The 18,964-nt window shown below is 53.6% G+C and overlaps 1 protein-coding gene across 8 annotated transcripts in view; it reads right to left on the bottom strand.

Moving 5' to 3' along the window:
- Positions 1-18,964, bottom strand: part of INPP4A (inositol polyphosphate-4-phosphatase type I A) — a gene marked incomplete at both ends in the record, with an annotated part of 53,739 nt that overhangs the window by 19,604 nt on the left and 15,171 nt on the right. For 2 of the 8 annotated variants that reach the window (XM_079721031.1, XM_079721028.1), the window contains 8 exons: positions 3,406-3,438; positions 7,078-7,216; positions 8,009-8,227; positions 9,444-9,627; positions 12,052-12,069; positions 14,081-14,189; positions 14,681-14,785; positions 16,665-16,795. In XM_079721031.1, the coding sequence (XP_079577157.1) occupies positions 3,406-3,438; positions 7,078-7,216; positions 8,009-8,227; positions 9,444-9,627; positions 12,052-12,069; positions 14,081-14,189; positions 14,681-14,785; positions 16,665-16,795 (938 nt within the window). Of the gene's footprint in view, positions 1-3,405; positions 3,439-6,972; positions 7,217-8,008; positions 8,228-9,443; positions 9,628-12,051; positions 12,070-14,080; positions 14,190-14,680; positions 14,786-16,664; positions 16,796-18,964 lie in introns of all 8 variants that reach the window. The other 6 variants (XM_079721032.1, XM_079721029.1, XM_079721027.1 and 3 more) reach the window with 5 other exon arrangements.

The raw sequence follows: 18,964 nt of genomic DNA, 5'->3' as shown, positions 1-18,964 counted from the left end.
CGGGCAGGGCACCCTCCTAGGATGGGGGTGTGGGTCACAGGATGCCCATGGCCGTCGCCCCACTCAGGACAGGCCCTGGCCGTGTGAGCAGTGCAGCTGCTAGGATGGTCAGCTCCGTCTCAGATAAACAGAATCTTAAAAAGAGAGAAGGGAGCTGTGGCCCTGTTCTCTCAAACTGTGTGCTTCACGCTTTGTTGAGAAACAAATTCAGAGAAACGCCTGAAACCTACTAAAGGACTTCCCTGTACTCAGAGTTTGGTCAACGCAGATTTTCAAGTCTACGTAGCCATTCAAAATTTGGAAATGATCTAAGTGTATATGCAGACACACTGTACGTGGACAAGGACTTCTATCTGTAATGGAAAAAAGCAGGCTTAAATTTAGAAAGTCGATAGCAGAAAGGTCTTGGCAAATAAATCACATTGAAAAAGATCCCTGCATAGAGGAGTGGAAAATGTGAGTCCCAGGCCCCAGCTGCCACTGAGCAGTGGTGGGTGAGCCGTGGGCAGGTCCCCTGACCCCTCAGCCACGGGGGCCCTTCACGGTAAAATGGGATGACTGTAGTGGATAATATCCACGTCTTTCTTCCTCTAAAATTCTCAGAGACCGTGTTTTTGTTTCTTTGAAGAACTCTGTTGAATCCATGTCAATTATATTCAACAACTGTCAAAAAAGGCTAATGGGCACTAAGTTTTAATAGCCAAGTAGTTTGGGGAAAGGTAGGCAGTCATTAAGACTATTCTTCACCTCAGAAGTAAATGCTCTTAGAGCAAGTGTTGCCAATTTTACTTTCTGTTCCACTTGACATGAATATGTATGTAATTAATATGCAACTTATGATCATTTTGACCTGAAAATGATCAGAATATACAAGTGGTCTTATTTGACTGAGCAAGCCCTCTGCATACAATTTTTTACTCTGCCTACTTCTGTTTAAACGAAATCCACATAAGAATGACTTAGTTTTGCTGCATTAGAGAAAAAACAACAACAACAAACCAAAAAAAAGACACTGAAAAAGACTGTAGAATTGGAAGAATGGTTTAAAAAAGCACTCAGGGTTTGTTCCGGAGAAGAGGTGTGGCCCTGGGCGAGCGTGGAGCCTGATGTCCGCCCAGAGAAGGGCTCAGCCGTGTCTGGATGGCTCCGGAGTTCAACGAGATCATCCACCAGCCCTTAAGTCAATACCTGTGAGTGCCTCACTCTGTTTTCTCACTTAACCCGCAGAGACAGGACTAGTAATATGGGTAAGCAAACAGCCTCAGAAAGGCTAAGTGTCTTCCCAGACACGCAAAAAAGAATGGCCACTGGTACACACATCTGACTACGCAGCGAAGAGTCGTTGGGGATAATACATTTTGGGTCCACACGAGGGGAAACCAAACTTCAAAACTTCCAAACAAAATAAATTTCAGGGACAGTGATGAGATTTCTACCAGAACCTAGTTAAGTGCAGGTGTCCGGGACCTGAGGGTTGGTGAAGGGGTTTACTCTGCCTCCTACATCGAGAAAGTCTGGCCATGAACACAACACACCAGTGACGAAGCGTCACCCTTCGTGCTGAGCGGATCCCCCTTGTGGGACAAGCTTCTGACCTCACTGCTCACCTGTAACATTCACTGATGGGCGGCCCATCCAGGACTGGACTACTTTAGGTAGCTTTGCTTTTGTGGTTTTTTTTTTTTTTTTTTTCTCATTAATAGGGGAGGGAAAGGAGAAAGTAGGGAGGGAGAGAGAGAGAGAGAGAGAAAATGGCGTGTGTTCTAACTCAGACTAAATACAGCTCTGTGGGAAAAGCTAAAGGAACCCTTGGCAGGGGACCTTTTAGTCCATCTGACATCAACTGTGGACAGGCCACCAAAGCTTCTGGAAGTGACAGAGCTCAGAGACGAGGAGAGCTGGACAAGCCTGGCTGCCCGAGTGCTGCCTGGGGACCACTGGACTTCCCCTCAGCTCTACAAACTGCAGGGCACGCAGAGCCAGGGAAAGCCCCGCGCTGCCTCGGGCCAGGGTCATGAGGCTGCCGCCCCCTTTCCTGGCCTTAACTGCTGGGGACGGTCACCGCCACGGGGCTCGGGAGAGACAGCACAGCGAGAAGGCACCGACCTGTCCTGCAGGTAAGCTGGGGGGACTGGGAGTCCAGAGGCAGGTGGAAAGGAGCCAGGCCCAGGCCAGGGGAGGTGCTGGGAGGGCCCAGGGAACCGGAGCTGGAGACCTGCTCGTGACCAAACTAACGTTTCTGGAGAGAGAAACTGAGGGGCTGGAAGCAAACTGGGGGGGTTGTGAGGTGCCCAATCAGATTACCCACTGATGAGCAAATGCGGTTCTGGAGTCACGGCCGTGAGCGGAGCTGAATTCCCCGGCGCCGTGTGAGTGAGAGGATGCTCTGAGAGCTGACGGGAATAGTGCGGTAAATCCCACCATCACAGCTGGCTGCACCCTAGACATAAGGTAGGTGGCCTACTATGTCATATTTACATGCAGTCAGAGGGCGGGATGTAATCCTCAGGCTGACTGGGTAGCTGCTCTTTGGAGTGTAAGGGGAAAAAACCCCACAACATCGTATTTGGGGGTCTCATGCTCCCTCTGGGAAAACCACAAGCCACATCCAGGAAATTCGATGTGAACTAGAGCAGGGGTCGGCACATTTTTTCTGTAAAGGACTAGACAGTAAACATTTTAGGCTTTGAAGGCCACAGGGTCTCTGTCGCAACTACTGGACTGTGGCACTGCCCCAAAACAGCCATGGACAGTATGTGAACGAATGGGCGTGACTTATTTCCAGGAAAACGGTATTTATAAGAGCAGGCGGTGGACGGGATTCGCTCGGAGCAGTGGTTTGCCGACCCCTGAACTAGAGTCACAAACACTGACTTCTACATGCAAATGCAGTCAAAAAGATTCCGTTTCTAGCACTAACTCCACCCGAAGCCCACAGCAGTGCCTGACAGGAAGTCTAAGGCTGCAGCCAGACTCAGAAGAGAGGATGCTGTGTGATTACCACGCCACAGCATCTGGACGGCTACCTCTTATCTGCCTCCCCCTCCATGGGATGCTAGCAAGCTCAGGTGAAATCACAGGAAGCGTCATGTACCATCATGTACCTCTCTTAGCCAGGCCACCCGCTTCAGGAAGCCTAACGCGCTCGTGGACACTAACTGTCTGAAAAGGGTTTAGGACGGGAAAGTGACAAAAACGCACGTGGCAGCCTGCTTCTGCCCACAATACCAGCCCGACTGGCCCCTCGCCAAACCTCAGAAAAGTTGCTACATCCCTCACAATGAGGAAACTCCTAAAAGGTTTTCTTAACTCTGGGAGTACAAGGTAACCTTTGACAGTTTAGCTACAAACACGCCCTAAATATTAAGAAGACATCTGCAGAAGCCTTGAACGGAAACCACGTACCTGGGCTGGACTCTTCAGGAGGGGGACTGCAATCTGCACAGAAATGGAGGGTGACATGGATGATTAAGGAGCAGCACACGGTTCAAACACGAGCAACTCAACGCTTAGAGCAACTGCAGCAGCAGCTGGCAGTAAGCTGGCTGAACTGAGCCTCGGAGAAGAGGCTGGGGGCCTGCCTGCGTCTTCCCCAGGGGTCACGTGAAGGTGGTCGGGCCGCCTGGAGCTCACTGCCCGATCCACCGGTGTCAGCACTCATGGTGCTGGTACTTCAACATGACACGCTCTTTGTGGGAAGAGCAGGTTAACGTGTCACAATGAGATAAAGCCCCCACGTCCATCCCATTGCATGTGCTGGAGCCCACGCTGGCTCACGACATCTGGAAGCAAACTTGCAGTGAGAGAGACTGACCAGTAAATCGAGCGTGCAGCTCAGAGCCCACCGCCCTGACTGACTCTGGAGCCCGGGCTAAAGGTCGGCTGCTGAGATCCAAAAGGTTAGGGTCCAGTCATGAAACCCATATACCAAACACATGCATGCCAATCTTGACGATGTTTAAGCCAAATACAAAATGTCTATGATGGAGGGAAGTCTAGAATTGGAACATCCCTCCAGGTCCCTCAAAGAATACCAAGTTTAACTCAATTTCACCTACACTGAGTCACATCGGGAAGTACTCATTTCAAGTTCTCTTCTCCCTTAAAAACTCTAAAATTCCTGGTTAACTGGGTGTGCCACCTGAAACAAACAAGTTTGAAAAGGGATCGTTTGGGCTAAAAGCTTATTTTATTTTATGTCTAAACTTTTCAGTTCAAAGGGCATTTTAGGACCTGAAACAGGCAGTTTCAGATCCTCAAGGATAGCTAGAACCAGCTGAACGGAGACTCTGACAGCCTGGATTGTCCAGAAGGGTGGTGGCAGGGATCTTCTCTCTAATCGTCTTTGGCAATGACTTCTTAAACTGGCCAACGGGACAGAAAATAGAGCAAAATTAAAGGCCTCTGTAGGTTGAAGACTTCAGCGTCTTCACTAGAGCTCAAATATCCTGAGACTGCCTACTTCACAAAGAGGGAAACCACCGCGGGGTGTGTGATGCACAGCGGTGACTGTTCAACATCTGTCTGGCTAAAATCAGAATTACCCCAGGCCTTGGAAAAATACAGATTTCTGTCTCTCCATAACCCTTCCTCCAAGATCCCGAGTCTCTATGAGGAGAAGGGTCTAGAAACCTGTTTTCATGATCTGCAGTGATCCCAAACTGCTGGGCTGGGACCATGTCTGAGAAGGGATCGGGGTTAAACCCACTGGGTAGACTCATCTTTCAATCAAACGGGAGAGACGGATCTCCTCTTAGATCACAGAGGCCCTTGAGATTTGATGACCACTGTGGACTGCTCCACACACATGCAGATTTTAGCACACAATCTCAGGGGTACGTGGACCTGGGGTGCAACCCATAGACCTCAGGTTAAGAGAAACCTGGTCCAGGGTTTGAAGGACTCTTCGGGGATAAGAAGAGCAGGACAGAGTATGTGTGGGAGGTAATGGAAGTCACCAAATCCTGACAGTTTGCAGACGGGTCACTTGGGTGGAAAACCAGGAGGAGAGGGAGGCTCACGGAGCCTCTGCGGTCCCCGCTGCGGGGGACTGGTCAGTGGGTCCTGCGGAGCCCTGACCCCAGGTGGGGCTAAGGCAGGGCAACTCCTTGATGAAAGATGAAAACCAAGGACCCAGGACAGGGTAGAGAATTGGAATGAAAAGAGAGAACGCCTGTCAAAGAAGCATGGAGTTGTTCACAGGCAATAAATACGCTGGTGTGAACACAACCCGCTCATTAGGCCAAAACAAGTGCCCCAGGAACTTGGAAGGGCATCGGGAGTCACGACAGAGCCCAGCTCTGGTCCCTGAGGACAAGAGATTGAGTAAAATAAATGGCTCACAGTCTGGTTTTTCCCGATCCTCCTGATCATGCCGAGGTCTGAACGGCTTCCCGGCTGTGCTCAGATTTTTAAATTAAGGATCACGTGCAGGTAATTTAGAGGCATATGGTTTCATAAGTTTCTTTTGAGCGCTGATCAGCAGAGTCAGACTCTCTCAAACGCTTCCTACTCCCGTGAGCACAACAGAGCTGATCTGGACGGCACACACAGGTACAAGTCAAGCCCTAAATATCACAAATAAATGCTCCTGTAAATAGCTTTAAAACTGCACTTAAATTTGTCTATATATTTGAACAATACGGGACGTGCCTAGAAAAAGAGGACATTTAAGTTATGAATACAACAGTATATCCAGTTAAATGCACTATCTCCTGCATTTAAAAAAATCCAGTCAGTAACTTTTTTTAAATCTGCAGAAAAGTGTTTAGATTGCAAGCAAGACAATATTAAAGAGAAATGAGCAATGAACTTTCAGAATTTTTTTTTAAGAAACACAATTTACAGTAAAAAAAAAAAAAATGAGAGCACGAACAAAGACAAAACAGTTCCATGAACCAAACACAGGTTTGGGGAACTGAAAGTTGGACCCCTCACAGATGGCAGAGTGGAAGACGCGGACACCGGGGAAACACAGGCTCAAGTGAGAGTGCACCCTGCGGACAGACTGCAGGCGGACTGGAGGCGGAGGGCGTCTGACAAACCAAAGGAGGATTTACCAAGAGGCTCCGACAGGGGAGCGAGACCCTGCCTTGAATGAAAGCTGCCCGGTTCAGAAATGACAAGTCCCACTGCCAGCAGCCCATCCCTGGCCCAGCTGGGCCTTAACCCGCCCAAAGCGGGGCAAGGAGGCGGCGGCAGCAGCTGAATCTCAGCTGCCTGGCACACAACCCCACCAGCTCTTCCGGGGAAAGGCCAGAGCTGCAGGGACCAGGGACCCGCGGGCTCAGAAAGCACATGGCCCCCAGCTGTAAGGCGACAGCGGGCCAGAGCGCCTGCTCGTGCCCTGTGTCTCCGCAGGCAGCAGGCTGTTGCTGAAGCGTCCTGTCGTCTACCGAGAGCCCCACCTTGGAGGTGGCGCCGCACAGAGGAACCTAACTGGCCCCCCCAGACGTGGGAGCGGGGCCCACCCTCTGACTGGGTTACGAGCAAGGCCCAGAGCAGCAGGCCTCTGCCAGATAAAAGCGCACCCAGCCAGTGACAACCAGCCTTTCCAGACGAGCCCGCTGGGCCTGCCACCAGCTCTCATCCAGAGAGAGCCGCACGCCTCACCTTTTCCGTGATGCCTGATGCAGTGAGCAATCTCACGAGAAAGGCATCTACCGTTCGGCCTCCTTCGGGTTCCCAGACTGGCTGACAAACCAGGAAAGCCCAGGAGGCCGACCCTCCCGGACGCGGCAGCGTGAGCCGGCAGGGCCCTGAGGTCCGGCCTTCACCAGGCCTGCAGGCTCACACGCGGGCCCCGCAGCCGTGAAGGCTCGGGGAGGCCCCGCCCCCACTGCTCTGGGTGCCGCAACACCCCCTCTGCTGAGAGGCCTCCCTGCAGTCTGCGTGGCGGGCGTGGAGTTAGAGACACACACGGACACACGGACAGCGCTCGAGGCGGTGGTGGGAAGCGGGGTGAGTACGCACGTGTGGTCGGGTGAGGGTGGCATGCGGCGGGGGGGCGTGGCGAGGGGGGGACGTCGCAGAGGGGGTCCTCCGGTCGGATCCAGTAGGCCTGGCTGCCCCGGTTACCTTTCCTTCCCGTGCAGCTGCCGGCGCCGGGGAGGCTGTGGTCGCAGCCCTCGCCCTGCAGGCGCTCCCGCTGCAGCAGCTTGTCCGCCCGCTGGATGATGCACTCCAGGCTCTTGTCCACGTTCAGCCACACCTTCTCCTGGCGGACCCAAGGGGCGCGGGGTCAGCTCTCCCAGCAGGAGACACAGGGCAGAAAGCAGAGCCCGCCCCCGCACCGCCCCCCGCCTCCCCGGGCGCCATGCCCACTGAGACCCCGCAAGACGGAGACAATTTGGAATCCCCCATTAAAGCTGCATCTGCTTTTCCAAAGACAAATCAATGTCCCGTGGGCGTCAATTTCAAAGTTTGGGGGACGTCTGCTAGTCGCTGTCCTGGAGGCCACTGGAGGCCACTGTAGGCACAAGGGCCACGGGGGCACCCTCGTCCCCTCCTCCCTCCCCGCAGACCTCATACAAACACCGCAGGAGACTGAGGTCTTCTGGATGGAGGCGGTGGATCGCTCAGCATGGGGGCGGGGGGCCCTGCAGAAACCCAGGCAGCACTCAGGACGCCGGGGCAGGCCTGGGGGAGCGCGCGGCTGCCGCCGGTAATCCCGTGCCCCCAGGACAACACCGCTGAAGAACAGTCCCAGCAAATGACAAACACGCGTCCGTGATGTCACTCCCTCAAGGGGCAGACCCTGCTCTCGGAGCCCACCCTGCGGAAGCAACACTGTGACGGGATGTCAGGGCGGCGTCTCCCAAATCCTCACCAAGCTGCCCAGCACCTCAGCTCCTACATCTCCAGAAAGACGTGGCCCCAGAAGGGCTGACGGCCAGCGGAGGCCGAGGAGGCGGGGCCCGGGCTGGGCCCCACACCCGCGAGGGAGCGAGGCCTGGCGTTTTCCAGGCGGGCTCAGTGGCCGGGGGACGGGCGGGGGCGGCAGGCTCACCCACTCCTCCTCGTGCCAGTCCACCTGCAGAGAAGAGCGGCTGTTCCTGCCCGACCACCTGGCCACGAGGGTGTCCTGGTCGTTCCTCAGCATCACCTGCTCCTCCTCGGCGGAGGTGGGCGAGGCCTTGGAGGCAATGTAGTCGGGCCGGGCCGCATTCAGCCCGTGGATGGAGGTGGCCAGCAGCTTGCAGTCGCACACGGTGACCAGCTGCCGGGTCTGCAGGGACACACGCACACCTGGCCGCTGAGCACCCAGGTGGGGCCGCGGGGCCCGGCCTCTCTGAGCGCCCAGCCCACCCCTCTCTGCCCTCCTGCATGGTGCCAACACCCCAAGAGCTGCCACCCTCGGGACGTCCGAGGGTAAAGGCTGCGCACGACAGGCCCGGCTGAATCTCAGCAAGAATTTCCCACAGAAGCCTGGAGAACGCAAGGAGGACGACAGGGAGGCCAAGAAGCCTCTGACATTCTTGGACCCCGGCCAGCCTCTGAGCCTGACATGGCTGGAGGAGGGGCCTGGGGTGAGCCCAGTGCCAGCCTTCACTGGCTTCCCAGGCTGTCCCTCCATCCCAGGGCACAGGCCTCACTTCAGTTTAACCGCTGACGTCTTATGTTTCACATCTAATACCTGAAGCCCCGGGCAGCGGGATTCCTGGCATAGCACTTGCGGTTCTGGGGAACTCTGCACGCAACAGCAGCTCTATGGCTCAGAATTTGACGTCTGACCACGTCACCTTTATTTTATGAGTGGATTTAATCCCCTGCTCTCAGTCTTTTTACTGGGCAAACACATGGGAAGGATACAAGACATTCGGACGGGGAAAAGCAGCTCATCCCAGTGAAGCAGGTGTGTGTGGGGAAGTGTGACCAGAATCTGTGTGTGCACGTGTGTGTGCTTGTGGGCACGTGTGTGTTTGGCGGAGGCACTGAGTCATGTGGAAAAGCATCATCCATCAATTTTTAATCAGGATCAGATGACAGTTAATTAGAAGCTGGTTTGTGGACTATATATAAGCCAATGAAATTATACTGTTCTTATGTGTGTATAATAATTCAGTTTCTTTTTTCGAACTGTGAGTACAACAGAAATGTGGCCCCAAATGTGCCGAGTAGGCAGTCACTAAGGAAGCAGAGGAACTGTCCCAGCTTCAACAAGACCCCCGTGCGCTCCCTGGAAAGCCAAGTGCATGAAGCCACAACCGAGGCTCCTGAGCTCCGGGCTCTATCACTGGTCTCCCCCCATCCAGCTCTGTGACCATGGGCCAGTCACCAACCCCCGCCCCAGGCCTTTGTGGGAATAGGATCTGAAGTCAGACCTTCAAGGTCATCCCAATGTCACCATTTGTGTGGACAGCTCTGGGCACACATGAGGTGTCCAGGGGTATTCAGAAACCCAAGGGACCCCCACCCACCTGCAGCAGGGTAGCCTCTCCTACCTTGTCTGCTAAGATGGCGAGTGTTCTTTCGAGGCCAGTGGCAGACCTGTCCTTGGCCGCCCTCGAGAGCCTCTCTGCGTAGTAACTCACTTGGGTTTTCAGGGTGTTGATCTGGGCAATGATCTCCTTGGCTCTGACAATGTCCTGTGGTATGTAGATGATGGACTGGCAGCTGGATGACGTACTAAAAAGGATGAGAACAGCTTCTAAGGGGTTCTCTCGAATCGATGGGGATAGGAGCACCTCCCCACCCCTGCCCACAACCAACACGAGGTGAAGCCTCCTGTTACTCAGGGGTGTTTCCTAGGCTAGTCTAGTTGTTGGTGGACAAGAGGAAATCTCAGTAGATCCATTCTGTCTGTACAGTAGAGGCTTGAAATGTTAAAATGCAATTAAGTCTTTTATCCATATTTGCACGTATCTGTATTTTTACTGTGTTTCTACCTGTGTGTACAGATGCTGAACCCAGCAGTTACCTGGATGCTCATAATCTTTCACCTAAGAACCTCTTCTGTCAGTTTTTAAGCAGTACCTGAGTGCAGACCTGCTGACACCAGAGTGGTTCACACCGCAGTGAAGGGAGACTGCAGTTGGGGCTGGACTTTGCCAAAAGAAACCTGTCTTTTCATTTGGCCAATCAGGACTTCAGACTTTCTGTGCACAGACCCACACCCTCCGTCGTGTGTCTACCACAGCAAGTCCCCGGAACACTGGGCTTCCATCCTCTCTCCCCTGCTCCGGGACTCCCCTGCTTAAAAATTAATGTTCCATCAGATGAAGGTGGGGGGGCATGGAGAACATGCCGAACTGGAGGCCAGGCCTGGACGCCTCACTGGCTTTGAAAACCAGTCCTTCCCTCGTCCCCCACTCCCTGCCACCGAGCAGCATGTGCATCTTGGGATCTGATGTCAAAGCTACTGCCCGGCACAAACACCAGCCTCTGGGGATCCAACTCCACATCCCTGGCTTCGTGGGATCTTCTAGATGGGGATGGTAAATTGCATGTCTCTTAGCTCAGATCCCCAATCAACCCAATATTATAAGTTTATTTTTCAGACCACCTGAGGAAGCTGAGGGAAACAGGGAGAAGTATACGGCAGCCATGCTTCATGTGAGGAGGGGCCCTGACTGGTCCCCTCGAAGAGCTGCCCTTGGAGTTTAGGGGAAGAGGGAGGACCACACCCTCCACCGCTGCCCCGGAGGTGAGGGTCACACGGTAGGACTGAGCCCTTTCCCTGCTGGGCTCTTTCCAGGGTAACCCGAAGCTGGGTCACCAACAAACAGCCCTGCCCATTCCCCTGACTATGGGGTCAACATGCAAAAACAAAAACCAAAGCACCCCAGAAAAAACAACACCCCAAGCCCAGACACCACAGTGAAAAACGATGGAGTTGCCAGAAGCCCATGCAGCAGGCTGCAGTCAAGCCTGCACAGCACGAGGTGCACACGCTGCTTTCCAACCTGCAATCACTGCCAAATGAATAGCTGCCATTTAAGACAATTGAGTCTGAGGAATACAATCTCGAAACAGGGTTTTTAAAATTTATTCTTCCCAGGAGCCAATATTTAGAGAACACACGTAACGTGTGCTGCACGTACACGTACACGTGCGTACGGAGATGGGTGTGTTCACTTCAGCAAATACAAAGCCTCCGACAAGCGGGACAGAAAGCATCATCGCACTCGCTGTGTGTTCCCACAGGTCCTGTTAGCGACACGGGAGGAACGTGGCGGGAGTGAGAAAGGATACGCTTCCAAGAGCTGCTGTTCACGGACGACCGTGAACTCACGAGTGTGGGAGCCCAGCCACAGGCCGAAACGGGGGCAGCCACGGGGGAGGGTGTCCTCAGCGTGCAGCGCCGCGGCACCTCCAGCAGCGTCCGCCCAGCCACGGCCCCTGAGCTGCTCCAGCTCCACGATGGCAGCAGTTCTGAGGGCTACGGGTACCTCACAAGCTCCAGGGCGGAGCCCCTGTTCTGGGCTGGGGCAAGTGCCCCAGGCGAGCCTGGGGAGGCCTGGAACGGCAGTGGGGACCCCAGGCAGCAGGCATGGTGGTCTCTGGCTGCCATCTCATTGTTGGTGGAAAAAGTCACTTGGTTGTATTAATTCTTGGTTTGCCCTCCAGGGATGAAACTGGCCCTAGTAATACTGTTTTACAAATCTCCATTAACTATTAAATACCATAAAAATGTAAGCTGGCTTCATTCCTATGAGACGTGAAGGGAAACTGAAAACTGAAAAGCCACAGGTTCTTGTGAAAGAAGCCAGGAAGGGACTCCCAAACGCACCAGTGGGTTGACTTGAAATCCCAGCACCTGGGGACCTGCCCGGCCTGGGCTCCTCATATCCTGGAGGAACGAAACTGGGTCTTAGCTTCGAGTGAGCACAGCAGTGAACTGCTACCAGACTGGGAGGGTTTGACACAGCAGACTGGAGGTGGGCTATTCATTATCACAGAACATTGCAGTTGGAAGGAGAATTCTGTCTATGAGGCTACAACTAGGAGCCCATGGGGGCACGGAGGGGGAAGCACCTCAGAGGAGGGGACAGTCTTTCTCTGCACGAGAGCAAGACCCAAACACACACTCTGCACAGACAGAAAACTCACCAACACTCCTCAAAACTGCTAAAGAAAAGAACCAAAACGAAATATTAGCAGCTTGTTAGCAAACGGCAAATGCAAAACAAAAATTAAAAAAACAAGTTCTCTTTTGTCAAAATTCTGGAGATCACCTGTCGAGGCCCCGACTACAGGGACGATTAAACTCAAGAGCCCAGCATGCTCACTGGCGAGAGCAACGTCTGCGCACGTGCTCGAGCCCCAGGGAGCCATCCCATGCGGGCGAGTAACACCTGCACCGAAAGGAGAGCTCCCCTGGTGCAAACCATTCCTGCAGGTGGTGTTATGACATCAGTAGGACATTAAATAAAAATGTATATAATATATTGGAAAAATGCTGTAGAGGCACTTAGGGAGTAAGAGGTACTTAAGTTAACATGCCAAACACTTAGGTATCAACACCCCAACCTTCCTGGGACAGGGACAGCCCTCTTGAGCGGCTTTCTCCTCCGGGGCCTCCACGCCAGCCTCAGGTCACACACTCGCACCTCCACGTGGCCACATGCAATGCTGCGACAGACACGCGGCTGGCTGTGCAGAGCGTGGTGGCACAGGAAGCTCGCCTTTGTCCTAATTCCCAGAGGAGCACCGAGTCGGTGAATCCTCGGGGGGATCTGGTGGCCTGGCTTGTCTGCCCAGGGAGGAGCCCTTGGTGGGGACGAATCAAGGTCGAGGAGGCTGCCAGGGGCCTCCCAGAGATGCCGCCCAGCCCTGCGCTCAGCTCTGACCCGACTCCCCAGCTGCTCTCCGCCAGCCTGCTCGCCCCTCGGCCCGCGACCGCTGCACCTAACCTTTCTTCCCAACCCGTGCAGTCCGAGGTCACCTTGCTCAAGCCCTGTCCTGACTCCCGCCCTGGGGCCTGAGGCTCCGGCGGTGCTAAGCCGCTAAGCCTCCTCCGACTGCCCCGCGGGTCCTCCTGAGGCTGGCGGGCCTCGGCGTCACCATCCTCAAAGCACTCGGCTCCGGCCCCTCGAGCCCACGTTCCGCGCAGACTGCCCTGTCGCGGCCCCAGCTTGTTCCTTCTCTGCAGCCCCACCTTCTTTTCCGGGCCTCGCCGCCCCATCTCCTCCACAACCTTGCTCCACCGGTGTCCTCTGCCGTCTCCCCTCACTTGCCTTCATCTCTCCTATCAGCCTGAGCACAGGCTCGTCTCGGTCACCTTCTGCAAGCCTGAGGCCTTCACGCTGCTCCTCCACCTCACGGTCCGAGGAGCCCAGGCATCGGCTACACGCATGGCATCCACTTGCTACACCCGCGCCCCCTGGTCAAGGTAAGGCTGGCGCGTGACACTCGGGAAGATCACCCACGCCTCGCGGCGTCCAGCACAACAGCTCGGTTTAGCGCCCTCTCCCGTCCCCTCTGATCCACAGCACACCCTGCACCCTCCACTCGCCGGTTTCCAGCAGGCTCCAAGCGCTGGCGCTGACTTTGCCCCAGGGCCAGGCCCAGACCCGTCAGCCCTGCGTCACCTGCACGCCCCCCTGCGCCCCGCCCAGCCCCTCCCCTCGGCTCCTGCCCCAAGGCCCCGCCCCTCACGCGTGCTCCGCAAGGCCCGCCCCGCCCCGCCCACCTCCCAAGTTCCTGCTCAGCGTGGTCAACTCCGTGAAGCCCCTTGAGCCTTTCTGACACTGGGAGTGTTGACCGCCAGCATCCTCCAGCAGAGGAAACGACCTCTCCCGGGCTTCACGCTTTGTGACCTTCAACCGACCGACCAGGGCCTCTAAAGGGCAGCCGAGCCCCAGCGTCCAGGAGGGCCGCCGCCTGGGGCACCGCTCTCCAGGTGCATTTCCATCCGCTGTCAGTTTACAGGGGCAGGACCACGGCTCGGGTGCTTCGTCACCCACCCAGCTCAGTCACACACACAGAGCAGCACAGGGCCCGTAAGGCAGCTCCTCCCGCCCCGCAAAAGCAGATCGGATGCTGGATGTTTCTGTGGTCCCGTTTTGACTTTTTTTTTTTTAACCTAGGAAGCGTCAGACAGCAGTACAAGGACGACAAACACCCTCCAAGAACTTACTGTTTCTTGGTCTCTTCAAATTTGTGCAGCTTTTTGCGGAGACCTCCTGACTTAAAGCCTTGGCAGTGTGCTGCTGGAGCTCCGATGGTGACGATGTCGTAGTTCTGATCTGAATGACAGAAAGCTCTCCTCCATTACTCTGGGCTCAGGCCTGTGGACGAGCCAGCTACAGGGATATGTACACAACTCTGGGATCCCCCGCCAGCCCACTTCCAAGCAGCCTGTGGTTCCCTCAGTCGCACAGCCTGGGCTGCCCGAGGGCCTCTGGAGCCAAGCACCATCATCTCGGCTACGAGGGTCCTGTCTGTCTCAGGGGAGAGTCACACAGGGCAGAGGGCAACTACCCAGCTACACTCAGCTTGCATCCCTCCTTCAGAAGGATGACCTGTGGGCAATTTTCTGCCACAGCAACACAAAGGGAAGCTGGAGGGAGGATAAACGAGAGGAAGGGGTCTGAGCTCTCCACAGAGGCCTTCCGGAGGCCCTTGGGCTGTGCCTCTTTGCCGAGCGCCCTGCAGCAGTGCACACAGGGCAGGCTGGGGCGGACGTGGGGCAGCTCAGGGAGAAAAGAAGTGAGATGTGATCCAGCGAGACGGTTACCTGATCCTCCATCGTCCTGAACTCGCATCCTCTGTATGTGTAAGTTTGTGGGAACAAATTCTAACTTTTTATCTGCTTTCAAACTGCTTGCTTTGAACGAGGGACCTGAGGAATGGAATGTGAGAAAATAAAGATGGTCAGCCCGTATCCCCCATTCATGAACGGTGGGTGGAGAAGGGAGAGTTTGAGGGTGCTACTGTGGGTGTGCAGGTGTGTGTCAGCAGTGGCCTCAGAAACTCTGAGCTGCCCATGAGCTCACTTCCTTCCCAGACGATGGGGGTGAAACGCTGAGGGAAAGCAGCTCCCGGCCAGGAGACTGGTTCGAGGTCCTAGGTGGTGAAAGGCGCCTGGTGGATCCACCCTCGGAGGCTCAGGAGCGATGCCGGGCCTTCCCATCAGCAGCTCTCAACCGACAGGTCTGACACAGGGACAGGATTTTGTGCAGCACGATGTCAGCACCACTATAAAAAGCAAGTGGGCCCGTGCCAGGAAGTGCCTGTTCCAACTGTAGAGCCTGCCGGCATCCAAGATCTAAGAAACTGGTGTGACGGGAGCAACACTTCTCAGTTCTGAAAAGTGATGAGAAGGTCTGCTCATCACCCCAGGTTTATCAAGATGAGCAAATACTACACAGCATCGATTCTGGCCTCTGGAAAACACGCTAACGTGTCCCCTTGTACATCCTGGGGTGGGGCTCAGGAGTTTGGACCATGTTTTCTAACAAATATTCACAATCTTATTTCTATAATTAGAATACTTAACTAATTAAGTAAAGAACTACTTGCCTAGAAAAAGAGACTATAAATTACACTAACAATCAGGAGAAATAAACATTCCATCTAGTGAAAAAAGACAAATTTATTTTGCCAGTATGCAAAATGCAGACCAGCCACTGTCTGCTTTGCACTTTGCCATGGGAGATGGTTCTCTAGCTACTGACGGGGCAGCCCGTGGACCAGCAGCACTGGCATCCTGGGAGCCTGTTACAAATGCAGAATCCCAGATCTGCTGTTCACGAGGCTCTCTGGAGGCTTAGAAGCACACTGACATCTCAGAAGCTCTGCTCTAAAAGAATCATGGTGGGGGGGTTTCAGACTTTCCCAGGTAACAAGCATCCAGCACGGGCAGGTCCCTAAGTCCCTTCAGGCAAACACTGCCATTTGTCTTAGAAATACATTTAGATCTGTTCTTCAGATTCAAACCAAACCCAGGGCACCACCATCTTGTCATCACTCCTGTAAACTTGGCTGCTTCTCAGCCAAGTTTAGGGACAGGTTCCTCTGTGCTGTCCCCACATTAAGGGGTTATGATTTTCCTTAAAAGCTGAAATTCTATTATAAAGAGGGGAAGGAGGGAAGAATCTGAAGATAGAGAATAAAGTAATAGAAAACCAAAAAAGTCACTCCATTGGGAACCAAAAGGGAATGAGTTAAGCATAATCTTCTAAACCTACCCTGAAAATGTTTTGAAAATCAAGTGGCATCTTTCAAGAAGAAAAGATGTATCTATATTTCACTTTCACTTTTGAGTCTTCAAATGGAGAGCTCCACTCAGACAATTCATATGTAAATATAAGGACCGCTAAACAGTTAAACCGGGAAATCTAGAAAACCCTGCCTTGCTTTGTCTCAAGGCAAAAGGCCTGCATCCTTTTGGCCATTTCACTGATGCTAGACCAAGATGAAGAAATAAAATGAACCAACAGCCTGTGACTTTGTCTCTCCTGAATTTCATCCTACAGCGGTTGTTTTGGCAGATGATACCATGGAAGGAACTTTCGATGCAATTCACACATTTGTCTTCTCAATTAAGATCTGAAAACTCCATATTTGAGAGAACTCACACCTACATGAGAATCTATTTTTAAAAATCCATTAGAGTGCCTGTCAGTGGGAATATGGGAGTGACCCTGGGTTCCAGATTTCCAGCTGGGAAAATGAGAGCGGGTGGGTGAGCCATGGTGGGGTTGAGAGCGGGCACCCACCTTTGTACTGATGGAGGTCGGTCAGGTTCTCCTGGTACGTGAGGATGATGGTCTGGTACTGAGTGACGATCTGGCGCCGGAGGCTCTCCCAGCAAGGGGACAGTTCCCCCAGCTCCTCCAGTTCACACACTCTGCAAGCAAGACACACGCATCAGGCCATGGCACCGGCTCCCTCCCAGCAGAGGCTCAGGAGTCCTGACCAACCAGGAGGACAGATGGATGTGGACGCGTCATGCCCAGGGAAGGCCCTGCGAGTCTGGAGGGGCGGCAGCAGGGCAGGACAGCAGACAGCTCCAAGAGCGGCTGTAAAAAAGGCAGACCAGGCTTCCCTGGTGGCGCAGTGGTTGAGAGTCCGCCTGCCGATGCAGGGGACACGGGTTTGTGCCCCGGTCCGGGAAGATCCCACATGCCGCGGAGCGGCTGGGCCCGTGAGCCATGGCCGCTGAGCTTGCGCGTCTGGAGCCTGTGCTCCGCAACGGGAGAGGCCACAACAGTGAGAGGCCCGTGTACCGCAAAAAAAAAATAATAATAAAAAAAATAAAAGGCAGACCACTGACCACGTGGAAACTGCACAGACAGGCTTTTCATAGGAACTCAGTCAAATGTTCAGGGAAAACTAAGTGAAGGAGTGAAGAGGGGAGTGGCTCCACCACGGCACCCTGGCGACCTTGCATGTGTCCAGAGGCCACAGGGGCGTGAAGGCTTGAACTGCAGCCTGAGTCTGACCCTCCCGGAGCACAGGAGGACTGGAGCCTGAGGGCAACTGCTACAGGCCCTCCCCACCCCTCCATCCCCCCAACCCGGGGCTGTCACTGCCTCCTGGATTCTGGGAGGCATGGGGCTTTCTGCCCTCACCAGAGCAGAGCTGCAGAATATAAAGCTGTCCCGCGAGCACGGCTGCTCAGCAACGGGGGTCCCGTGGCTCCTGCTGTGGCCACCAGGCCCCTTATGTTTCACTGTCATCCTATTCGGGTCCTGGACAAGGACCCTGGGAAGATGGCAACTTTAGCTATCGTTCCCTTTACTATCTGCGTAAGTAATGAACTGTCTAGATCTAAAAGTGCATAGAGAAGAAGACAAGAAAAAAAAAGAATTTGTTATATCCACAAAAATGAAAGCTGTTTAAGAACTGAAATATAAACTCCTTTAGCTCAGCAGGAAATAATAGCTACATAATCAGAATAATGAACACACAAAATGGATTAAAAAAAAAAAGGATAACCAGTTTAGGAAACTGGGGGGAAAAGTATAAAAGACCTAAAATCCTCTTCATAGGAAATCAGCAGTTAATCTCTGAAGTTGATTAATTAAGAGAGTACTCTATACATAAATTTAGAAATATAGCAGAAAACACTAAAACGGCTAAAAGTGGTTGTTTCTTGGGAAGGCGATCAGAAAGTTGAGCATCCCAAGACTTGACTTATGTTTTTTGTTAAAAGCCTTTTTGCACTCTTTGGCTTTTTATACTATGCACGTTTTCCTCTGAGGGGGGGGAAAAGCTAATTTTATAGAAGTGTTTAGGTATCTACTAAATTTTCTAAAGTTAAAAAAAATTAAAAAGCTGTGCCACAGGGAGATCAGCTCGGTGCTTTGTGACCGCCTGGAGGGGTGGGATAGGGAGGGTGGGAGGGAGACGCAAAAGGGAGGGGATATGGGAACATATGTATATGTATAACTGATTAAATTTGTTATAAAGAAAAAAAAAAAGCTGTGCCATTTTATTATTATTATTATTATTATTATTATTACTAATCAACAAGATTAATGTAAAAGAACCCTCGGTGCAGGCAAGGCTGGGTGGGACCGAGGTCCCCGTGGGTTGCTGGCTGAGCGGCCCCGCTGGCCTGGGGTCTGCACCCGAGCCTATCGGCCTCAGCCGCCGCGGGCCCTGCTCTCTCCGTGTGGCTGCCCGTGGGTCACGTGGCTCCGCCTTGTGCTTCCGGTGTCAGCTTAGTGTCACCGTCTCTCAGAGGCCTGCCCCGGCCACCCTCCTCCTTCTCACGGCCCCTTTTAAGTTCTGCACACCAGTGACCCGTCTGGGCCCCGTGTGGCCCAAGTTCTGTTGCTGACTGTCTCCCACGGTCCATCTCGCCCACCAAGGCCCCCGCCTCCCCACCACAGTGAGCAGAACACTGGCCACGTGGCTGGCGTGAGAAACAGCAAAACCCTCCAAACCAACGCCATGAATGAAGGAACTCTTCCGGGTTATAGTGCACCAAACAGTGGGAAATTATGCGCAACTAAAAATTTAGTGAAACTGAAGACACATAGGAAAGTAGATGGTAGCTCTGTAAATATAG

This window comes from Hyperoodon ampullatus, assembly GCF_949752795.1.
Source record: "Hyperoodon ampullatus genome assembly, chromosome: 15".
Classification (NCBI taxonomy): domain Eukaryota; kingdom Metazoa; phylum Chordata; class Mammalia; order Artiodactyla; family Ziphiidae; genus Hyperoodon; species Hyperoodon ampullatus.
Note: the sequence above shows the minus strand (reverse complement) of the source record. Positions and strands in the feature narration are given on the sequence as shown.